The 17,767-nt window shown below is 39.8% G+C and overlaps 1 protein-coding gene and 1 pseudogene across 1 annotated transcript; both read left to right on the top strand.

Annotated features, from left to right (window-relative positions):
* The first annotated feature begins 1,533 nt into the window (after positions 1-1,533).
* FABP12 (fatty acid binding protein 12) lies at positions 1,534-10,461 on the top strand. The gene is made up of 5 exons (XM_054561797.2): positions 1,534-1,663; positions 4,073-4,238; positions 5,866-6,038; positions 8,328-8,429; positions 10,322-10,461. Exons 2-5 carry the CDS (start codon positions 4,166-4,168, stop codon positions 10,373-10,375), a joined length of 402 nt encoding a protein of 133 aa, XP_054417772.2. The 5' UTR covers positions 1,534-1,663; positions 4,073-4,165; the 3' UTR covers positions 10,376-10,461.
* A 2,726-nt stretch (positions 10,462-13,187) lies between these two features.
* Positions 13,188-13,946, top strand: LOC100461380 (ferritin heavy chain-like; annotated as a pseudogene).
* Positions 13,947-17,767: the final 3,821 nt, after the last annotated feature.

Below are 17,767 nucleotides of genomic sequence, written 5' to 3'. Positions count from 1 at the left end.
TTGGCTGCTGGAGTAAGTTCTACCTTTCTCATTTTCTAATTCAAACAAGAATTATCATAGTGGGGAAGGCAAAATGGAAGCTTCTGAAACTGCACCCTCACACTCCCACCTTCTTCACTGCTATCCTCTCTCCATCCCTTGATAAGATGGTGAATAAAAAACATTGTATTTGGTGGCAGGGGAGGAGTGAGGAATGACAGAAATTGGGGCTACTCAAAAGGACTTTAAGACTGCAGAAGGTGGTGGTTCATATCATAGCACCATTTAATTCATGAGTCTGATCACTGCAAAATCCAAATGAATCTTAGAATATTTCTAGCCTAATGAAAAATCAACTAATAACCCCAATGGTGGCTGCTGTGCTTGATGTGTTATCTTTGTTAGTGCCAATTAATACAGTGTCAGGTACATGGTGTTCAGTCAGACCATATTTCGCATTCTTTCCTACCTCAGTCGGGAAAGATCAGAAACCATTTGCATTTGCATGGCATAGAAAATGGTATATGTTTACACTTTTTTTTAAAATTTTTCGAGCTGGAGTCTCACTCTGTTGCCCAAGCTGGAGTGCAGTGGCATGATCTCGGCTCACTGCAACCTCCCAGGTTCAAGTGATTCTCCTGCCTCAGCCTCCCGAGAAGCTTGGATTACAGGTGCCCACCACCACACCCAGCTAACTTTTGTAATTTTTAGTAGAGATGGGGTTTTGCCGTGTTGGCTAGGATGGTCTCAAGCTCCTGACCCCAGGTGATCCTCCCACCTCGGGCTCTCAAAGTACTGGGATTACAGGTGTGAACCACCTGTAACATAGTCCTGTGGCTATGTTAACTCCTACTCTTTATCATAATATAATCAGATGAGATCTAGGCTGTCGGGACACTTGGCACAATATCATGTTATCAGGCAGGATGAACAAGAAGTGGCTAGTATACTGGAGGCCTTGGTAAGACACATTCAACACGGAATGTGGGAGTTAAAGTTGGTAATGATTGAGGCAACTTCTAGTAAAATTTTTAGGGGTCCAGCTTGACCGGGGGCATATAAGGAAATCTTTTCCAAAAGACAAAATGCTACATTTTGCCTCTTCTGCCAAAATTCTTGTGGGACTCTTTGGCTTACAGTGGCAACATATTGCACATTTAGGCATGTGCTACAGCCCATATACTGGATGGCATGAACGGCTCCCTGCTTTGAGTGGAGCCCAGAGCAGGAAAGAGTCTGCAGGAAGGAAGGGCTGTGATATGAGCTGCCCTGATGCTTGGGTCATGCGATTGGTAAACTCCACGATGCTGGAGGTGTTAGTGAGAGGAAAGTATGCAGTATAATGTGTATGGTGTGTGTGTGTGTGAGAGAGAGAGAGAGTGTATGTATGTGTGTGGGTGAGCATCATAGCACCAGTGTCTGGGGTTGTGACGAAAGATCATGCCATCTGTAACAGAGACTTATACACCTATTAAAACAAAGTGCCTAATGTGTTACCGGGGCCCCATAGAGAGAGAATTCTTGACTATAGGATATCAAGTAACAATGTATATGGAACTGTCCATTATGAGCTGGGTTCCGTCAGATCCACAGAGTCATCAAGTCAGGTATATCCAGCAGAAGTCCATCATGAGATCAAATCGTGCATCTGGGGTCAAGCCTAAACAAGACCAGAAGTCCTAAGGTAACTGCATGAGCAGGTGGTGCAGATCCCCATGTCACCCACCACTGCAGCACCAGCACCCCTCCTTCAGATCATGCCTCAGACAGTATGTGGGTCCCATGTGACCAGCTAAAGGAGGAGAAAAAGCCTGAGCATGTTTAATGTACCAGTCAGCTCAGGGTGTGGAAGCAAGTTAAAAATGGGCAGTGGTTTCATGACACTTGCAGTGTGGAGGGGGACTTGAGGAACTGGTAAGGAAAATCATATCAATCGACAAAGCTCAGAGTCATGTACCTGTTCTCTATTTTATGTGGAGGACGCAGTGGCTTGGGATGGGAACATATACATACCCATGGGTGGAAGCGAATGGTCTGAAAAGCTGGTCAGGGACCTGGAAGGAGAAGGACTGAAAAATTGCAGACAAGAATGTTTGGTGGAGAGGAATGTGTGTGAACCTATAGGAGTGGGCAAAATATGTGAAGATTTTTGGCTCTCGTATTAATGAACACTAGAAAGTATCAATCACAGAAGAGGCACGGAACAACAGAGTAGACAAAATGACAAGGCCAGCTGACATTAGGCAATCTCTGAGCTGATGTGATTGATGCGTGAACGGAGGAGACACAGTGCAGAGATAGAAGCCATATATAATGGGCTGTGTCTCATACCTCAGTACTGATGCCTGTGCAAGTCTAACCTGTCAGCAACAGGGAAAAACACTGCTCCCAATACGACATCTTCTTCAAGGAGATGATCTTCAGTCGTGATTTTCCTTGTGGGAGGGGATCGATGTGCATCCAACATACGTGGCAGCACATTCGACATTTTCTTGAAAAATCCTGGGAATTTTAGTGCCTTCAGTGCCCAGATTACCCTCAATGTTGGGTCATTTCCTGGCTTCAGCCTCATGCCTGTTAAATTGAATGAGCATAGTCGTACAAATTACTCAGGAAAACCAACCAATGAACTATGGCTTTTTGTTTTGTTTTGTTTTGTTTTGCTTTTTTGACACAGAGTCTTGCTCTGTCGCCCAGGCTGGAGTGCAGTGGAGTGCAGTGGCACGATCTCGGCTCACTGCAACCTCTGCCTCCTGGGTTCCAGCGATTCTTCTGCCTCAGCCTCCCGAGTAGCTGGGACTATAGGCATGTCCCACCATGCCTGGCTAATTTTTGTATTTTTAGCAGACACGGTTTTACCATATTGACCTGGCTGGTCTCGAACTCCTGACCTTGTGATCCACCCACCTGGGCCTCCCAAAGTGCTGGGATTACAGGCATAAGCCACCGCACCCGGCCAAACTATAGTATCTTTACCAACCATATGTGGAACATTAAATCAATAGTGTATGCAAAATTTTTAGCCTCATATTAGGCATGTAATGCTAGTTGCTTTATAAATGTTAGTTCAATAATTATCACTAAGACTATTGGCCTGGATAAGATATTAGAATTTGGAAATTTAACATTTTAATGGGAATTATTATAAAATGCCATGTCCCCATTCTTGTCTTAAAATAATTTTATAACTTCAGTATTTCTTAATAACTTTGTGTCAACCTATGGACATCAAGTTCTGCCTAGAATTAACAATGATGTCCTCAGGGGCTGATAGAATGTATAAGGGCATGTTTGTCCTTTACTTAGCACTTGGAGTCCCCTCTTCTCTAGCTGATGGATTTGCTCTTATATTCCTTAACCCTTGTTCTGACTTACAGATATCAGTGGACACTGAGATGTTACAGTCGGGGTTGAGAGGAACAGAAACTAGCCTAAATTAAAGAGGACTTAGAAGATATTTGGTGTTCTCATGGCAATGACGGTTCTCTAAGCTGTTGGGAAGTTGAGCTGACACCTGGAAAAGTGTCAATAACAGGGCTGTGTGTGTGTGTGTGTGTGCATGTGTGTGTAACATGATCTCTTTCCTTTCTTTTTTCTCTGTCCCATTCTCTTTTTCATTGTGCACTTGACTTAAAATGGTTGTTCTAGCCCTTACTAAATTTAACTTTTTACTTCAAATGTCAAGTACCATCTATGAAGTCTCTCTGGTGTTTAGTTCAAACTATCAAGAATGAGAATGATCTTCAAACAGCCAATAAATTGGCTTTTTCTGAATCATCTTTGGACAGAGAAAGAGAGAGACCTGGGCACAAAAGTTCCATGGCATAAACACAGCTGTCCAGGCCCAGCCCTTACACATTGCTTTGTGCCTGGCAGGTCCTAGGGAAGGGAAGTAACATTTAGTTTTGATGCTAAATTAGTGTCGGAAAAGGTATATTTAGTTCTGCTAAACACTCTACTGTGTTTCCATTTTCATCCTGATTTATTTACATTTAAGAAAGATTTTCTGCTTTAGATGATACTCAAGGAACATTGCAAGGATTAGAGTTCCTTATTTTATTTCCTGACTTTTCTCATCTCATTCTCTACCCAGAATTGTATTAAAAACAAGTTCCCATACTACTTCAGGGAATTCCAGCATACACAGGAAACTACTTTTCTCTGAGATCAGCTTATCTCAGACAAAATGATTGACCAGCTCCAAGGAACATGGAAGTCCATTTCTTGTGAAAATTTCGAAGAATACATGAAGGAGCTGGGTGAGCTGTGTTTACTTGCAAATCATATCCAGTAAAAATGGGCATTTTGATAGCACAGAACTGGCTCTGTATAAAATAATATTAATCTTGGACTTCCTAATTTTTCACATAGGAAAAAATAAATATTGATTCAGTACCAAGATATAGTTCTGTGCAAAACTACGTTGGAGTTGACAATAATCCCTCATATAAGTTACCATGAATTTACATAAACAAAGCAGGCATGTACCATATACTAAACAGCAAGTGATTTTAATAAATGTTTTAAAACAAAAAAATACAACTATTTTTAAAAATGATTATTTTGTAAACGTTTCCTCTAAGCTTTAGGGGATCTTCAGAATAAAGTTCAGAGTAATCTTGTTTTTCAGCCTCTGCTGGCTGCTGACTTTTCTTAGTGTGTGCCAGCAATGCTCCAAATTTTGCTCCCATTTTCACACTGCTCTCTCTTCTTCTGTAGTATAGCATCCCTCTTCCTCTGTCTTAAAAGGAAATTTATGATTATGTTTGAGGTCTGCTCTGATAATCCAGGATAAACTCCCCATCTCAAGATCCTTAAATTAACCACATCTGCACAGTCTCCTAACATGCAAAGGTAACATTCACAGGTTCCAGGAATTAGGATGTGAATATTTTTAGGAACAATTATCGAATCTGTCACATCCTGTGACCATGTTTTATGATATGAATTCCATGAACTACATTATAGTATTTTCCCAATATATCTTCCCTTAGAATTTTAACTTAGGTACTGCAGTATATGTAATGCTGTTTCTACTGAAAATACTCCTACATGTGCTGCACAGAGCTGTGTATACAAGGATGTTCACTGCATAATTATTTGTAATAACCAAAATGGAAACAAATGAATTGTTCATCAACAGGGAGACAGACAAAATAAATTTTGGTCTATACACACTGTGGAATGTTATGTACTATGAAAAAGTATATATCTATATGGAGTGACATGGAAAATTTTCAAGACATACAGATAAGGGGAAAAAGCAAGTTGAAAAACAGTAGATATAACATATTTTTAAAAATCCTATAAATAATGGTGATGCTTGCACAACATTGTGATGTACTCAATACCACTGAATTGTAACGTCAAATGGTAAACTTATGTTATGAATATTTTACCACAATAAAAATATACATCATTAAGGAAACAAACCCATATATGTATACATGTAAGAATATAAGTGAAGAGCTAAATATCTGGCAAAATCCATATCAAAGTATTTTGTTTGCATGTGAGTGGATATAATTTTAAAATAGGGAGATGGTTGATAGCTTTAATCAGATTTTCAAAGGGGTTCAAAAATCAGTAAGATTAATAGCTACTGGACTAGTGAAAAAGAATACTCACTAAACAAAAACTGGAGACAGATTTTTTTTTCTGCAAAAATAGTCTATTTTAACATGTAATGGTGGAGCTGCTGGCTTGGGATATGTGAAGTCATGCCTCATTAAATCTGTTCAATTAGCAAACCTCCTAGTTAGCAAAGAATTATACAGATAATGTTGAGTTTTTGGAGTCAACAACAGATTTAAATATTGTATTGTAATGTAATGTAATTGTAATTCTTTATGCAAAAAGATAATACTCCTTTTATCTGGTTCCCAGGTATAGGAAGAGCCAGCAGGAAACTGGGCCGTTTGGCAAAACCCACTGTGACCATCAGTACAGATGGAGATGTCATCACAATAAAAACCAAAAGCATCTTTAAAAATAATGAGATCTCCTTTAAGCTGGGAGAAGAGTTTGAGGAAATCACGCCAGGTGGCCACAAAACAAAGGTGAGGCCTATGACAGTCTTTCAGACACATTTCAAAAGAATATTAGTCAGATATCATCCTAGGTAAGTAAGCAATTCTAGCAAACATATCTGAAGTCCTTAAGAGAAACTTTTGTCTAAAACATAGGTCTAAGTATGTCACATGTGAAGATACAGATCTTCTGGGATGCTTGTGAAAAATGCCTCCTGCTCACTGCCAGAGGCCCTGAAAATTGCATTTTTAATGAATCTGATGCAGACACTTAGCAGACCACGTTTTGAGAATCATTTCCCTAGATTGCTATTTAGTCCTCTCAGAAACAAAAGTTTTCCCTATCCATTTTGTAGCAGTTTTCCACACATAGAAATAAACCTCGTATTAGCTGGTATAGGTAAGGTTATGCCACTATAACAATGAACCCCAAGCCTGGAGTGAGTTAACACAATGGGGATTTATTTCTAACTTACAGTACATATGTAGTGTCGGGTGGCGCTGGGGAAGTTTGTGTGTGTGTAGTGGAGTAAACAGGAAATCTGCTCCTCCTAATCTCTCAGGGATCCACGTGAAAAGAAGTTCAACTACCACCTGTGGACATTGTGGTCTTCTCCAACACCAAGATAAAGAGACATGGGCTTTTTATTGTCTCACCCTGAAAGTGCCACACAGAGTTTTCATTCATATCTCAGGAATATATTATTTATTTATAATATGTAATTTACTTCTATACATATTGTTTACAGTCTTTTTCCCTACACCAGAATGTAAGCTCATCCAAAACAGGATGTCCTGTCTGTTTCATAGAACCCCGTGCTTGGTCATGACAGTTGTTCAATAAATATTTATTATTTGAAAGAATGAACTCAATAGAGGATTGTTCAACTATATGGAGGGTAATATCCTGATAAAAGGAACTATCATGCCATTGTAATAGACAGTTACTAAATGAATATGAGAGTTTAAATTCTTTTACCATATAAAATGGAAGAAAATTTTTGACTTAAATGCTTAATATGGATTTCTATGCTAAATTCTTAAAAATCTACTAGAATAAAAAAGCTAGGTTGGGTGCAGTAGCTCATGCCTGTAATCCCAGCACTTTGGGAAGCCAAAACGGGAGGATTGCTTGATGCCAGGAGTCTACGACCAGCCTGAACAACACAGCAGGATCCCACCTCTACAAAAAACACAAAGATTAGCCACTGTGGTGGTGCGTGCCTATAGTTCCAGCTACTCGGGAGGCTAAGGTGGGAGGATTGCTGGAGCACAGGAAGTTGAAGCTGCAGTGAGCCATGATTGCACCACTGCATTCTAGCCTGGATGACACAGTGATACCCTATCTCCAAAAACAACAACAACAACAACAAAACTGGAAAATATTATTGGGATAAGAAGAGGAAAGAGGCCTTCTTTCTTTTAAGTAATATAATGGGATTTTGAATTAGTTTCACATGTATTATTATTATTATTATTTTTTATTGAGACAGGGTCTCTGTTGCCCAGGCTGGAGTGTGGTGGTACAATCTTGGCTCACTGTAGCCTCAACCACCCGGGCTCAGGTGATTCTCCCACCTCAACTTCCCAAGTAGCTGGGACTATAGGCATGTGCCACAACACCTGGCTAATTTTTTATTTTTTATGGAGATGGGGGTCTCACTGTGCTGTCCAGGCTGGAGTTTCACACTTATTTTGAAAGTTAAAATGTATTTGTAAGTCTTTATGCAAAAAGATAATACTCTGCTTACACAGTCAAAGATAAAAAGAACATTTCATGGCCGGGTGTGGTGGCTCATGCCTGTAATCCCAGCGCTTTGGGAGGCCAATGTGGGCAGATCACAAGGTTAGGAGATTCAAGACCATCCTGGCCAACATGGTGAAACCCCATCTTTACTAAAAATACAAAAATTAGCTGGGTGTGGGGGTATGTGCCTGTAATCCCAGCTACTTGGGAGGCTGAGGCAGGAGAATTGCTTGAACCAGGGAGTTGGAGGTTGCAGTGAGCCGAGATCACACCATTGCACTCCAGCCTGGGTGACAAGAGCGAAACTCTGTCTCAAAAAAAAAGAAAAAGAAAGAACATTTTACTTATTCTTCAAGATAATATTACAATTTTACTCTTGTAAAACCTTTTTTCTTCAGCAGAATTAGCCAACAATTTGACTGCTGACAAAGTCTTAAAATAAATAGGGTTGTCAACACCATTCTAAAACTACCTGAGAGTATTACAACAGCTAAAAAGAATTTGCCACCTGATAAAATTTTAGTGTTGAAATATGACAAGCTGATCTGAATTTAGTTTTTTCTGTTTTTCAGAGTAAAGTGACCTTAGATAAGGAGTCCCTGATTCAAGTTCAGGACTGGGATGGCAAAGAAACCACCATAACGAGAAAGCTGGTGGATGGGAAAATGGTGGTGGTGAGTTAGCCCATCCTCGCTTTCTTCCCACCTTCTGCAACAACTAATATAAAATCACAGCTTGTTCTCAAACAATGAAAATGAATGCCATTTTCCTTGTTCTCATAGTTTAAAAGAATGAGAAAAAAATTATGAGATAAATGTATAATCATAAGCATTATATAAAATGTGTGTGGATTGAGGAACTAAAAAACTAAAGAGAATGAAAATATTATGCAGCCTAATCCTTTGACTCACAGGTAAAACAAAGCAAGTGTGTATTTGTGCAATGAAGATTTTAGCAGGGGTTGAGCGTTGTTGCCAATCCTCTACTCCACTCTAGGATTAACTTCTCACTGTTTTTCCATCTCAACACCAAACAAAAACATGAAAAGGCATTCTAGACCGGGGATAAGAAGCTGAAGTGGTGTTTTTTTGGTGTATGAATGAGTTAATACATGTCACTATCATGTCCCTATGTTTTCATATATTAATATTATTTCCCAATTTCCACAATAATCCTGTAAAGTAAAGCTTATTATCCCATTTAACAGTGAGGAAACTGAAATTCAGACATTGACTTACCTAAGGATATGCAGCTAGAAAAATGTGATGGTACTGGGATGAGCATCAGGTTGTTTTCATTGAACACTCTATATTTTATAGAATCCATCCTGCTCCCTTTCAGATGGTTTCCCAGGTCACCTTCCCCACTTCTCCAGAGTAGAAGAATGTGTGTTCATGATTTTCCTTCTCCCAAACCCCCACCTATACCAAATGAGTAAAAAGGTAACTTTCTACATAATATAAAATAGTTCTAAGGGAATATGCAAGATTCGTGTGTAGGTTACAAAAATCTAACCTTGTTTCTTAATACAGTGATTTTTTTTCTTTCTACAATGAAGAGTACATTTTATTCCTTATAAATTCACAAGGGGAAGGCTAAGGATGATTGATTTTATGGCTGTTTATAATGACATTAGCCAATAAACAGAAAGCTTTCATAGTTCATTAGGAAGAACACTACACTCAGAATCAAAGGATGTGGATTTCCACCCCTGCCATTCAGTACTTATGTGACTTTGGACAATTCATTTAATCTCTTCAAGATTCAGATTCCTTGCCTTCAAGATGTAGACAGTGTCTTTGCCAAAGTTTTCTGAGAGAATTAAGTATCATCATGTGTATATTAGTGCCCTGAAAACCATAAAATACTATGTCAATGTAAGCTAGTATTATCATTTAGAAAGTGTAGAGTATGTAAAATAGCAAAATGCATCAATGTTGGCATTTAAAATATTTAAATAAAAACTTGAATTCCAAATTGTATGCCTTGCTTTATACATATATAAACATTATATATACCCTAAATATACCACATATATGTGATTCGCCATATATAGGTTATATAGAACATGGCAAAACCAGCTAACGGATAGGTCCTATCTATAGTCTGTATAGCTCTATCTATCTATCTATCTATCTATCTATCTATCTATATATATATTTTTTTTTTTTGAGATGGAGTCTCACTGTGTCATCCAGGCTGGAGTGCAGTGGTGCAATCTTGGCTCACTGCAACATCCACCTCCCAGGTTCAAGTGATTCTCCTGCCTCAGCCTTCTGAGTAGCTGGGACTATAGGCACGTGCCATCGTCCCCGGCTAATTTTTGTATTTTTAGTAGAGACGGAGTTTCACCGTGTTGGCCAGGCTGATCTTGAACTCATGACCTCAGGTGATGTGCCCAACTTGGCCTCCCAAAGTGCTGGGATTACAGGTGTGAGCCACTGCGCCCGGCCTCTCTTTCAATATTTTTAAGGAATGTATGTATGGATAGTACTTAGTTTGCACTTGTCTAAATGTTAATTTCCCTAACTATACTGAAATACCTCATATTTCTTTTGTCTTGTAGGAAAGCGCTGTGAACAGTGTTATCTGTACACGAACATATGAGAAAGTATCATGAAAGTCAGTCTCAAACTCTTAAGGCTTTCTCAAGCTGTCCTCCAAACTACTGAGGTTGTTTAAATAAAACTCCAAAGTAAAATATTACGACTATTAATATGAGAGAGCATTTCTTTGCACAAGCATCAATAATTTTGCTTGGCAAGTTGCACATGCCTGTATCATGTAGTACTTTGGCATTCGTGGCCATGAGAATCCAGGATGATATATCCTGTTCAATGCAAGGCTGGGATAATATTTTCAGAGAGGCACTTCATGTTGATTTTTTTCTTATGATGCATTTTATGTCCACCCTCTAAATTCAACATAATCTGCACTTTATTGGGAAAATAATATTTTTTAATAAATAGAATACAGCACACCTTGCAGGTACACCTCAGTTATATATGAAAAGATAAGAAACCATGTCTAGAACTAAGGCAGTAATTGACATTCTAATGTAATACTAAACTGTTATGACAGAGAACACCATATCCACTACCAACATCACTGAAAGCCACTGCAAAGAATATTCTGTTTTATTAGCACAAAATCTCATGCACTCTTAGGCTTAGGAGGGATTTTAGAAACTGTGTGGACTGAACACTTTATTTTGTGGATGGGGGAACAGGCCCGAGTCAGTTAATTGTACACTTTACTATCACTCAGATGGTTTCAGGAAGAATTAGAACCAGAATCCATGTTGCCCAGTTATTAACCTTACAACCATAACAAAGTGAACTTAGATTGGAACAGTTAGGTAGAAAGAGGTTTATGGTGTACAATTATGAACCAAGTGTAATACTACATTATACTAATGAATAAACAAGCTTCCATTTGTCTTAAAATGTGTGGCAGGATGTCATAGCTGAGTCCAGATGAGGATATAGAGTTTTACCATTTGAACCTGAGGCCTGTCATTGCTTATTTGTCTGAATTGATATATGGGGGATCTCAGTCGTCTGGTAGATGTGGGAGAAATGCTTGTTTATTTTTTGGTGTACTGAAATGACAAAGAGGACAATGGAAGGCACAGAAAGATATCTGTACCCTCAGCTACTTGGACTGGACAGAGAGAGGATTCGAGGCAAATGCTGAAGGAGATGTTTTCCTGAGGCCCTGTGCATGGCTGTGGATGTGAGCAGCTCTACTGCAGGCTCAGGTAACAGCTTGCTGCAAAGACAGAGGAGAAGCTTGGAAAGGAGCCCAGGACTGCTCTGACACCTCCACAGTCAGTAGCTATCGGAACTTTGAAAAACAGTGCTCCTGGCTTTGGCATTAGGTTGTCTTGCCTGCTGTGGTCATGAAGATACTCTCGTAGGCAATAAGAACCAATGCAGGAAGGCTTGTGCTGAAGGGATAGTTAGCAGATACCAGGAGAACCCAGGAAAGACATCCCTGATGACTCTCAGGAACACCTGGGGGCCAGGGGCTGGAAGAAGGATGGACTTTCAAGGGCTAGAGTTTTTCATGAACAGGAGCATGACATTGGATGTAGATGTTAATATGATTTAATTTGTCAACAATCTGATAAAATCTAGGGATGTTTGAGTACTCAACTGAAAAAACAACCCACAAAAATACAACAATAGCAACTGCACATTTCCAGGAGAGATGAGCAGCATGCCTCCTGTCTTCTCATTTCCTTTATGCAGTTGGGAATCATTAAAGTAGAAGGTCATTCACTGTGGTTGATCGAAGTGCATATCTCTCAGGGATGGTTGGGAAATTGATCTAAATAAACCAAATCAAACAAGATATACCACAGCTCCAGAGTGATGTTGTAATTCAGGATTTGCTGCACATCTGCTGTGCACCAGGCACTGCATGAGAGCTGGGGATAGAAGGAGAATGACGTCATGCTTGCTGCTCTAGATCAACTTCATAGAGAAGTGATATATTGGAAAGACATCACATGGTTGTGCTAATCTCCAGGAATGTATAAGCAACAGATTATAAAACAAATGTTTCTTTTCTTTTTTCTTTCTGTTTTTTAGATGGAATCTTGCTCTGTTGTCCAGGTTGGAGTGCAGTGGTGCAATCTTGTCTCACTGCAACCTCTGCCTCCCAGGTTCAAGCGATTCTTCTGCCTCAGCCTCCCTAGTAGCTGGGATTACAGGTACACACCACTATGCCCAGCTATTTTTGTATTTTTAGTAGAGACAGGATTTCACCATGTTGGCCAGGCTGGTCTGGAACTCCTGACCTCAACTGATCCATCCACCTCGGCCTCCCAAAGTGGCTGGGATTATAGGTGTGAGCCACACGCCCCGCCATAAAACAAATGTTTCTACTTGGAGAGAAAGATCTAAAACCACTTTCTTGGTGAATAATTGCTTTGCCCAGGATGGAAGACAACTAGCAATAGGGCGGCAGACATATCAGCATGAATGGACTCCTATCACTCCTTTTCATGACATCTCTCTTTCCGGGCCACAGCCTCAGTGCAGTTTTCATTAATTGAGCTCAAGTCAGTAATCATCAGTCAAGATATTTAAGGAATATGGAGTTATTCCTAGTGAGGCATAACCTGTTCTTTTTAAGCTGGGAAAAGTTTGGGGTTTTAAACAAAATCATATTATTTGATTCAGACGTAGCTAAAATATTGCTAGAACAGAAATTTAAAAAACACCAACTAAAGAAAGAGAAGGTGGAGACGTTCTTCGCCGAGAGTTGTCGGGGCTTCCTGCTTCAACAGTGCTTGAACGGAACCCGGCGCTCTTCCCCCAGCCAGGCCGGCCGCGCATAGCCAGCCGTCACTCACCTCTTCACCGCGCCCTCGGACCGCCCCAAGGCCCCCGCCGCCGCTCCAGCGCCGCCGCCGCAGCCGCCTCTCTTTAGTCGCCGCCATGGCGACCGCGTCCACCTCGCAGGTGCGCCAGAACTACAACCAGGACTCAGAGGCCGCCATCAACCGCCAGATCAACCTGGAGCTCTGCGCCTCCTATATTTACCTGTCCATGTCTTACACTTTGACCGCGATGATGTGGCTTTGAAGAACTTTGCCAAATGCTTTCTTTACCAGTCTCATGAGGAGAGGGAACATGCTGAGAAACTGATGAAGCTGCAGAACCAATGAGGTGGCCCAATCTTCCTTCAGGATATCAAGAAACCAGACTGTGATGACTGGGAGAGCGGGCTGAATGCGATGGAGTGTGCATTACATTTGGAAAAAAAATGTGAATCAGTCACTACTGGAACTGCACAGACTGGCCACTGACAAAAATGACCCTCATTTGTGTGACTTCATTGAGACACATTACCTGAATGAGCAGGTGAAAGCCATCAAAGAATTGGGTGACCACGTGACCAACTTGCGCAAGATGGGAGCACCCGAATCTGGCTTGGCAGAGTATCTCTTTGACAAGCACACCCTGGGAGACAGTGATAATGAAAGCTAAGTCTCAGGCTAATTTCCCCATAGCCGTGGGGTGACTTCCCTGGTCACCAAGGCAATGCATGCATGTTGGGGTTTCCTTTACCTTTTCTATAAGTTGTACCAAAACATCCACTTAAGTTCTTTGATTTGTACCATTCCTTCAAATAAAGAAATTTGGTAACAAAAAAAAATAAATAAAAAATAAAAAAAGAAAGAGAAGGCGTTTAGGTTTATTTAAACAGTACAGTTAATGTTGAATATTTCCTGTCTATAAGTTTGGGAAAATCAAGTTTTATTTGAATAAGTCAATTGACAACCTGAGATGGAAAATGAAATAATAACAATGATAACAGCTGTTGTTGAGTCTTGCTAAGTGTCAGGCACTGTGTTTAAACTTTCTATGCATAACTTCATTTTCTCTTTGAGATTAAACTGAGACTCAGATAGGCTAAACGGTTTCCTTAAAGTTCCTCAGCTAATCAATACCAAGGCCAGACTTCAAAATAGGTCTTAATTTCTGGAGAAGCATGCCAGAATGCAACGCCAGAAATCAAGAAAATAATTATTAGAGTTTCTTTTAGAGTCTTTTTATGTAATAATGAATATGATAAATAAATGCATTATTAAAACCACTAACCTGAACTTGTAAAGCCTGAGAAATCCACCCTACATGAACTCTCATGCCCTGAACTGATCAGAAAGGTTACTTTTTGGAGCTGAAGATTTAAGAAGCAGAAAACAGCTGGGTGCAGTGGCTCACGCCTGTAATCCCAGCACTTTGGGAAGCCAAGGTGGGCAGATCATTGGAAGTCAGAAGTTTGACACCAGCCTGACCAACATGGTGAAACTCCATGTCTGCTGAAAATGCAAAAATTAGCCGGGCATGGTGGCACACGCCTGTAATCCCAACTACTTGGGAGGCTGAGACAGGAGAATTGCTTGAACCTGGGAGGCGGAGGATACAGTGAACTGAGGTTGCACCATTGCACTCCAGCCTGGGTGACAAAAGCAAAACTCTGTCTCACATAAAAAAAAAAAAAAGAAGAAGAAGAAGAAACAGAAGCAGAAAACAACCAAATGTTGATTAATTGTGTTGTGGTGGCACAGCCTACCATGGTATCCCATCTACACAACAGTTACCACAGAGCTCTTTAAGGACACTCATGCTCCTCTCACTTATTTCTCATACTTTAGTGAAGGAAGTATCTTCTGGGCCTAGCATATGATAGACTATTCCCAAATTCTAATTTCCTTAAGATTTTGGATTCCTTCTCTATGTCAGACCAAGGAAATTCTAGAATCTCAGTCTCATTAACTATCAGTCTGCTGTTGAGCCCAAGTTTCAACTAACCAAGTCAATTAACCAAGTAAATTGTTAGAGATAAATTGTTAGAATAAATTGCTAGCTGCACAAGCTAACAATTAAATGAAGAGTCTCTGGTAAATGAAGTCATGTGGATAAAGTTGGACTAATCAAGTGTTGTAGTTCGTTCTCCTTGGTTTAATATCCTTAGAATCCACTCCAATGTATATTACCCAGATCTCTGTCAATATAAATGAACATCTTTAAATTCTTTTAGAGTATAATGTTTCCTCCAGGGTCAGACCTTACCCTTGTCCTCCTAGAACATGGGGAGATCTTATCTAATTTGGGTTGTAGTGGCAACCATGTATGGTTGCAGTGAGTCCCAGGGAGAAAGACATCTTCTCGCAAGGCAACTGCTCCAGATAAGGCCATCAAGCAAAAAGAGTTAGTCTTTTCAGACACTGAAAGGCAGTTTGCTTCTACTGTCAAGAGAGGCTCAGAGTGATTCTAGAGCTCCAAATTTTCAGCTTCTGTGATCACCCAGATGTCCCCATTCCAAATGTCATTATTTCACTCTTTCCCAATGACTGCCCTAGTTTTCAAGTGAGAAACTGAGTGAAGACGTGAATTCAACTTACATTGTAACTCTACCCCATACAACTAAATTTTGCATCTCATTGTCAGCAAAGTCAGCTCTGCCATTATAAAAATATTAATTTTAGGTCCTTGCAGATGCTTTCTAGTTCTCTGAACATGACTTAAACTGAGAGTATAATGATATGAGTTTGTCATTTTCTTTGGATAAGAACTCCACAGCATTCAAAGGAAGACATTCCACTCCATTCTTGCCTTCATGGACAAGGGCTACAGCCATCAGGATACACACTTCATCGCAATCAATACACATAATAATTAGGCTAACCGTGATGCCATTACCACTTCATTTTCTATTAGCAAGGAGCTCAACCCTACTTTGAAGACCAAGGATGCAACCAACGTAAACCACAAATCTCATCTGCTATGGTTTGAAAGTTTGTACCCACTAACACTCATGTTAAAACTTAATCCCCAATGTGGCAGTATTGAGAGGTGGGACATTTAAGAGGAGATTAGGTCATGAGGGTTCTGCCCTCAAGAATAGATTAGTCCATTCATGGGTCAGTGAATTAATGAATCAGTGAATTATGGTGGCTTTGTAAGAAGAGTATGAGAGACCTGAGTTAGCATGCTCAGTCCCCTCACAATGTGATGCCCTGCACTGCCTCAGAACTCTGCAGACAGTACCCACCAGCAAGAAGGCTCTTGCCATATGTGATCCCATAACCTTGGACTTCCCAGCCTCCATAACTGTAAGAACCACAGAAGACCCTGAATAGTCAAAGCAATCTTGAGCAAAAAGAAAAGGACAAAGCTAGAGTCATCACACTATTTGACTTCAAAATATGCTACAAGGTTATAGTATAGTAACTCAAAACCAGACACATAAACCAATGGAACAGAATGGAGAACCCATAAATAAATCCATGTATTTATAGCCAACTGACTTTTGATAATTGCATCAAGAATATTCAGTGGGGAAAGGATAGTATTTTCAATAAATGGTGCTGAGAAAACTATATATCCATATGTAGAAATCAAAAACCAGACCCTTTTCTTCCACCAAATACAAAAATCAAATCAAAATGGATTAAAGCCTTAAATGTAAGACCCGACACTATACAACTACTAGAAGAAAGTATTGGAGAAATGAATTGGCCTGGGCAAAATTTTTTGGGTAAGACTGTAAAAGCACTGGCAACAAATACAAAATTGGACAAATGAAATCACATCAAGCCAAAAAGCTTCTACATAACAAAGGAAGCAATCAACAGAGTGAAGAGACAACATACAGAATAGGAGAAAATATTTGCAAACTGTTCATCCATCAAGGGATTAATAAACAACATATCTATGGAATTCAAACAGCTCAACAGCAAAAAAGCAAATAAACTGATTAAAAATGGGCAAACAATCTGAATAGACATCTCTCAAAAGAAGACATCCAAAAGGGAAACAGGCACATGCAAAAATGCTCTGCATCACTAGTTATTATGGAATGCAAATCAAAACCACAATGAGATATCATTTTACCCCAGTTAAAATGTATGTTATCAAAAAGACAAAAAAATAACAGGTGCTGGTGAAGATGTAGAGAAAGGGGAATGCTAATGCACTGCTGGCGGGAATGGAAATTAGTACAGCAATAGTGAAAAATAATATGGAGGTTCCTAAAAAATTAGATCTAAAAATAGATCTACTATATATTTCGGCAATCTCACTGCTGGTATATATTCAATAAAAAAGAAGTCAGTATATCAAAAAGATATCTGGATGCCCATGTTTATTGCAGCACTATTCAAAATAGTCAAGATATGGAATCAGCCTAAGTGTCCATCAATGGATGAATGGATAAAGAAAATGTGGTATAGATGCACATTGGAATACTATTCAGCCATATAAAAAAATAAAATCTGGTCATTTGCAGCAACATGATGGAACTGGAGGTCATTATGTAGGTTGAAATAAGCCAGGCACAGAAAGACAAATATCACATATTCTCATATGTGGGAGATAAAAACGTTTATCTCATGGAGGTGGAGAGTAGAACGATAGTTACTAGAGGCCGAGAAGCGGGTGGGAGTGATGAAGAGAGGTTGGTTAATGGGTATAAAAATACAGTTAGACAGAAG

Source organism: Pongo abelii, chromosome 7 (genome assembly GCF_028885655.2).
Source record: "Pongo abelii isolate AG06213 chromosome 7, NHGRI_mPonAbe1-v2.0_pri, whole genome shotgun sequence".
Classification (NCBI taxonomy): Eukaryota; Metazoa; Chordata; class Mammalia; order Primates; family Hominidae; genus Pongo; species Pongo abelii.
The sequence above is the reverse complement of the archived record's forward strand: the minus strand, read 5'-3'. Positions and strand labels throughout refer to the sequence as shown.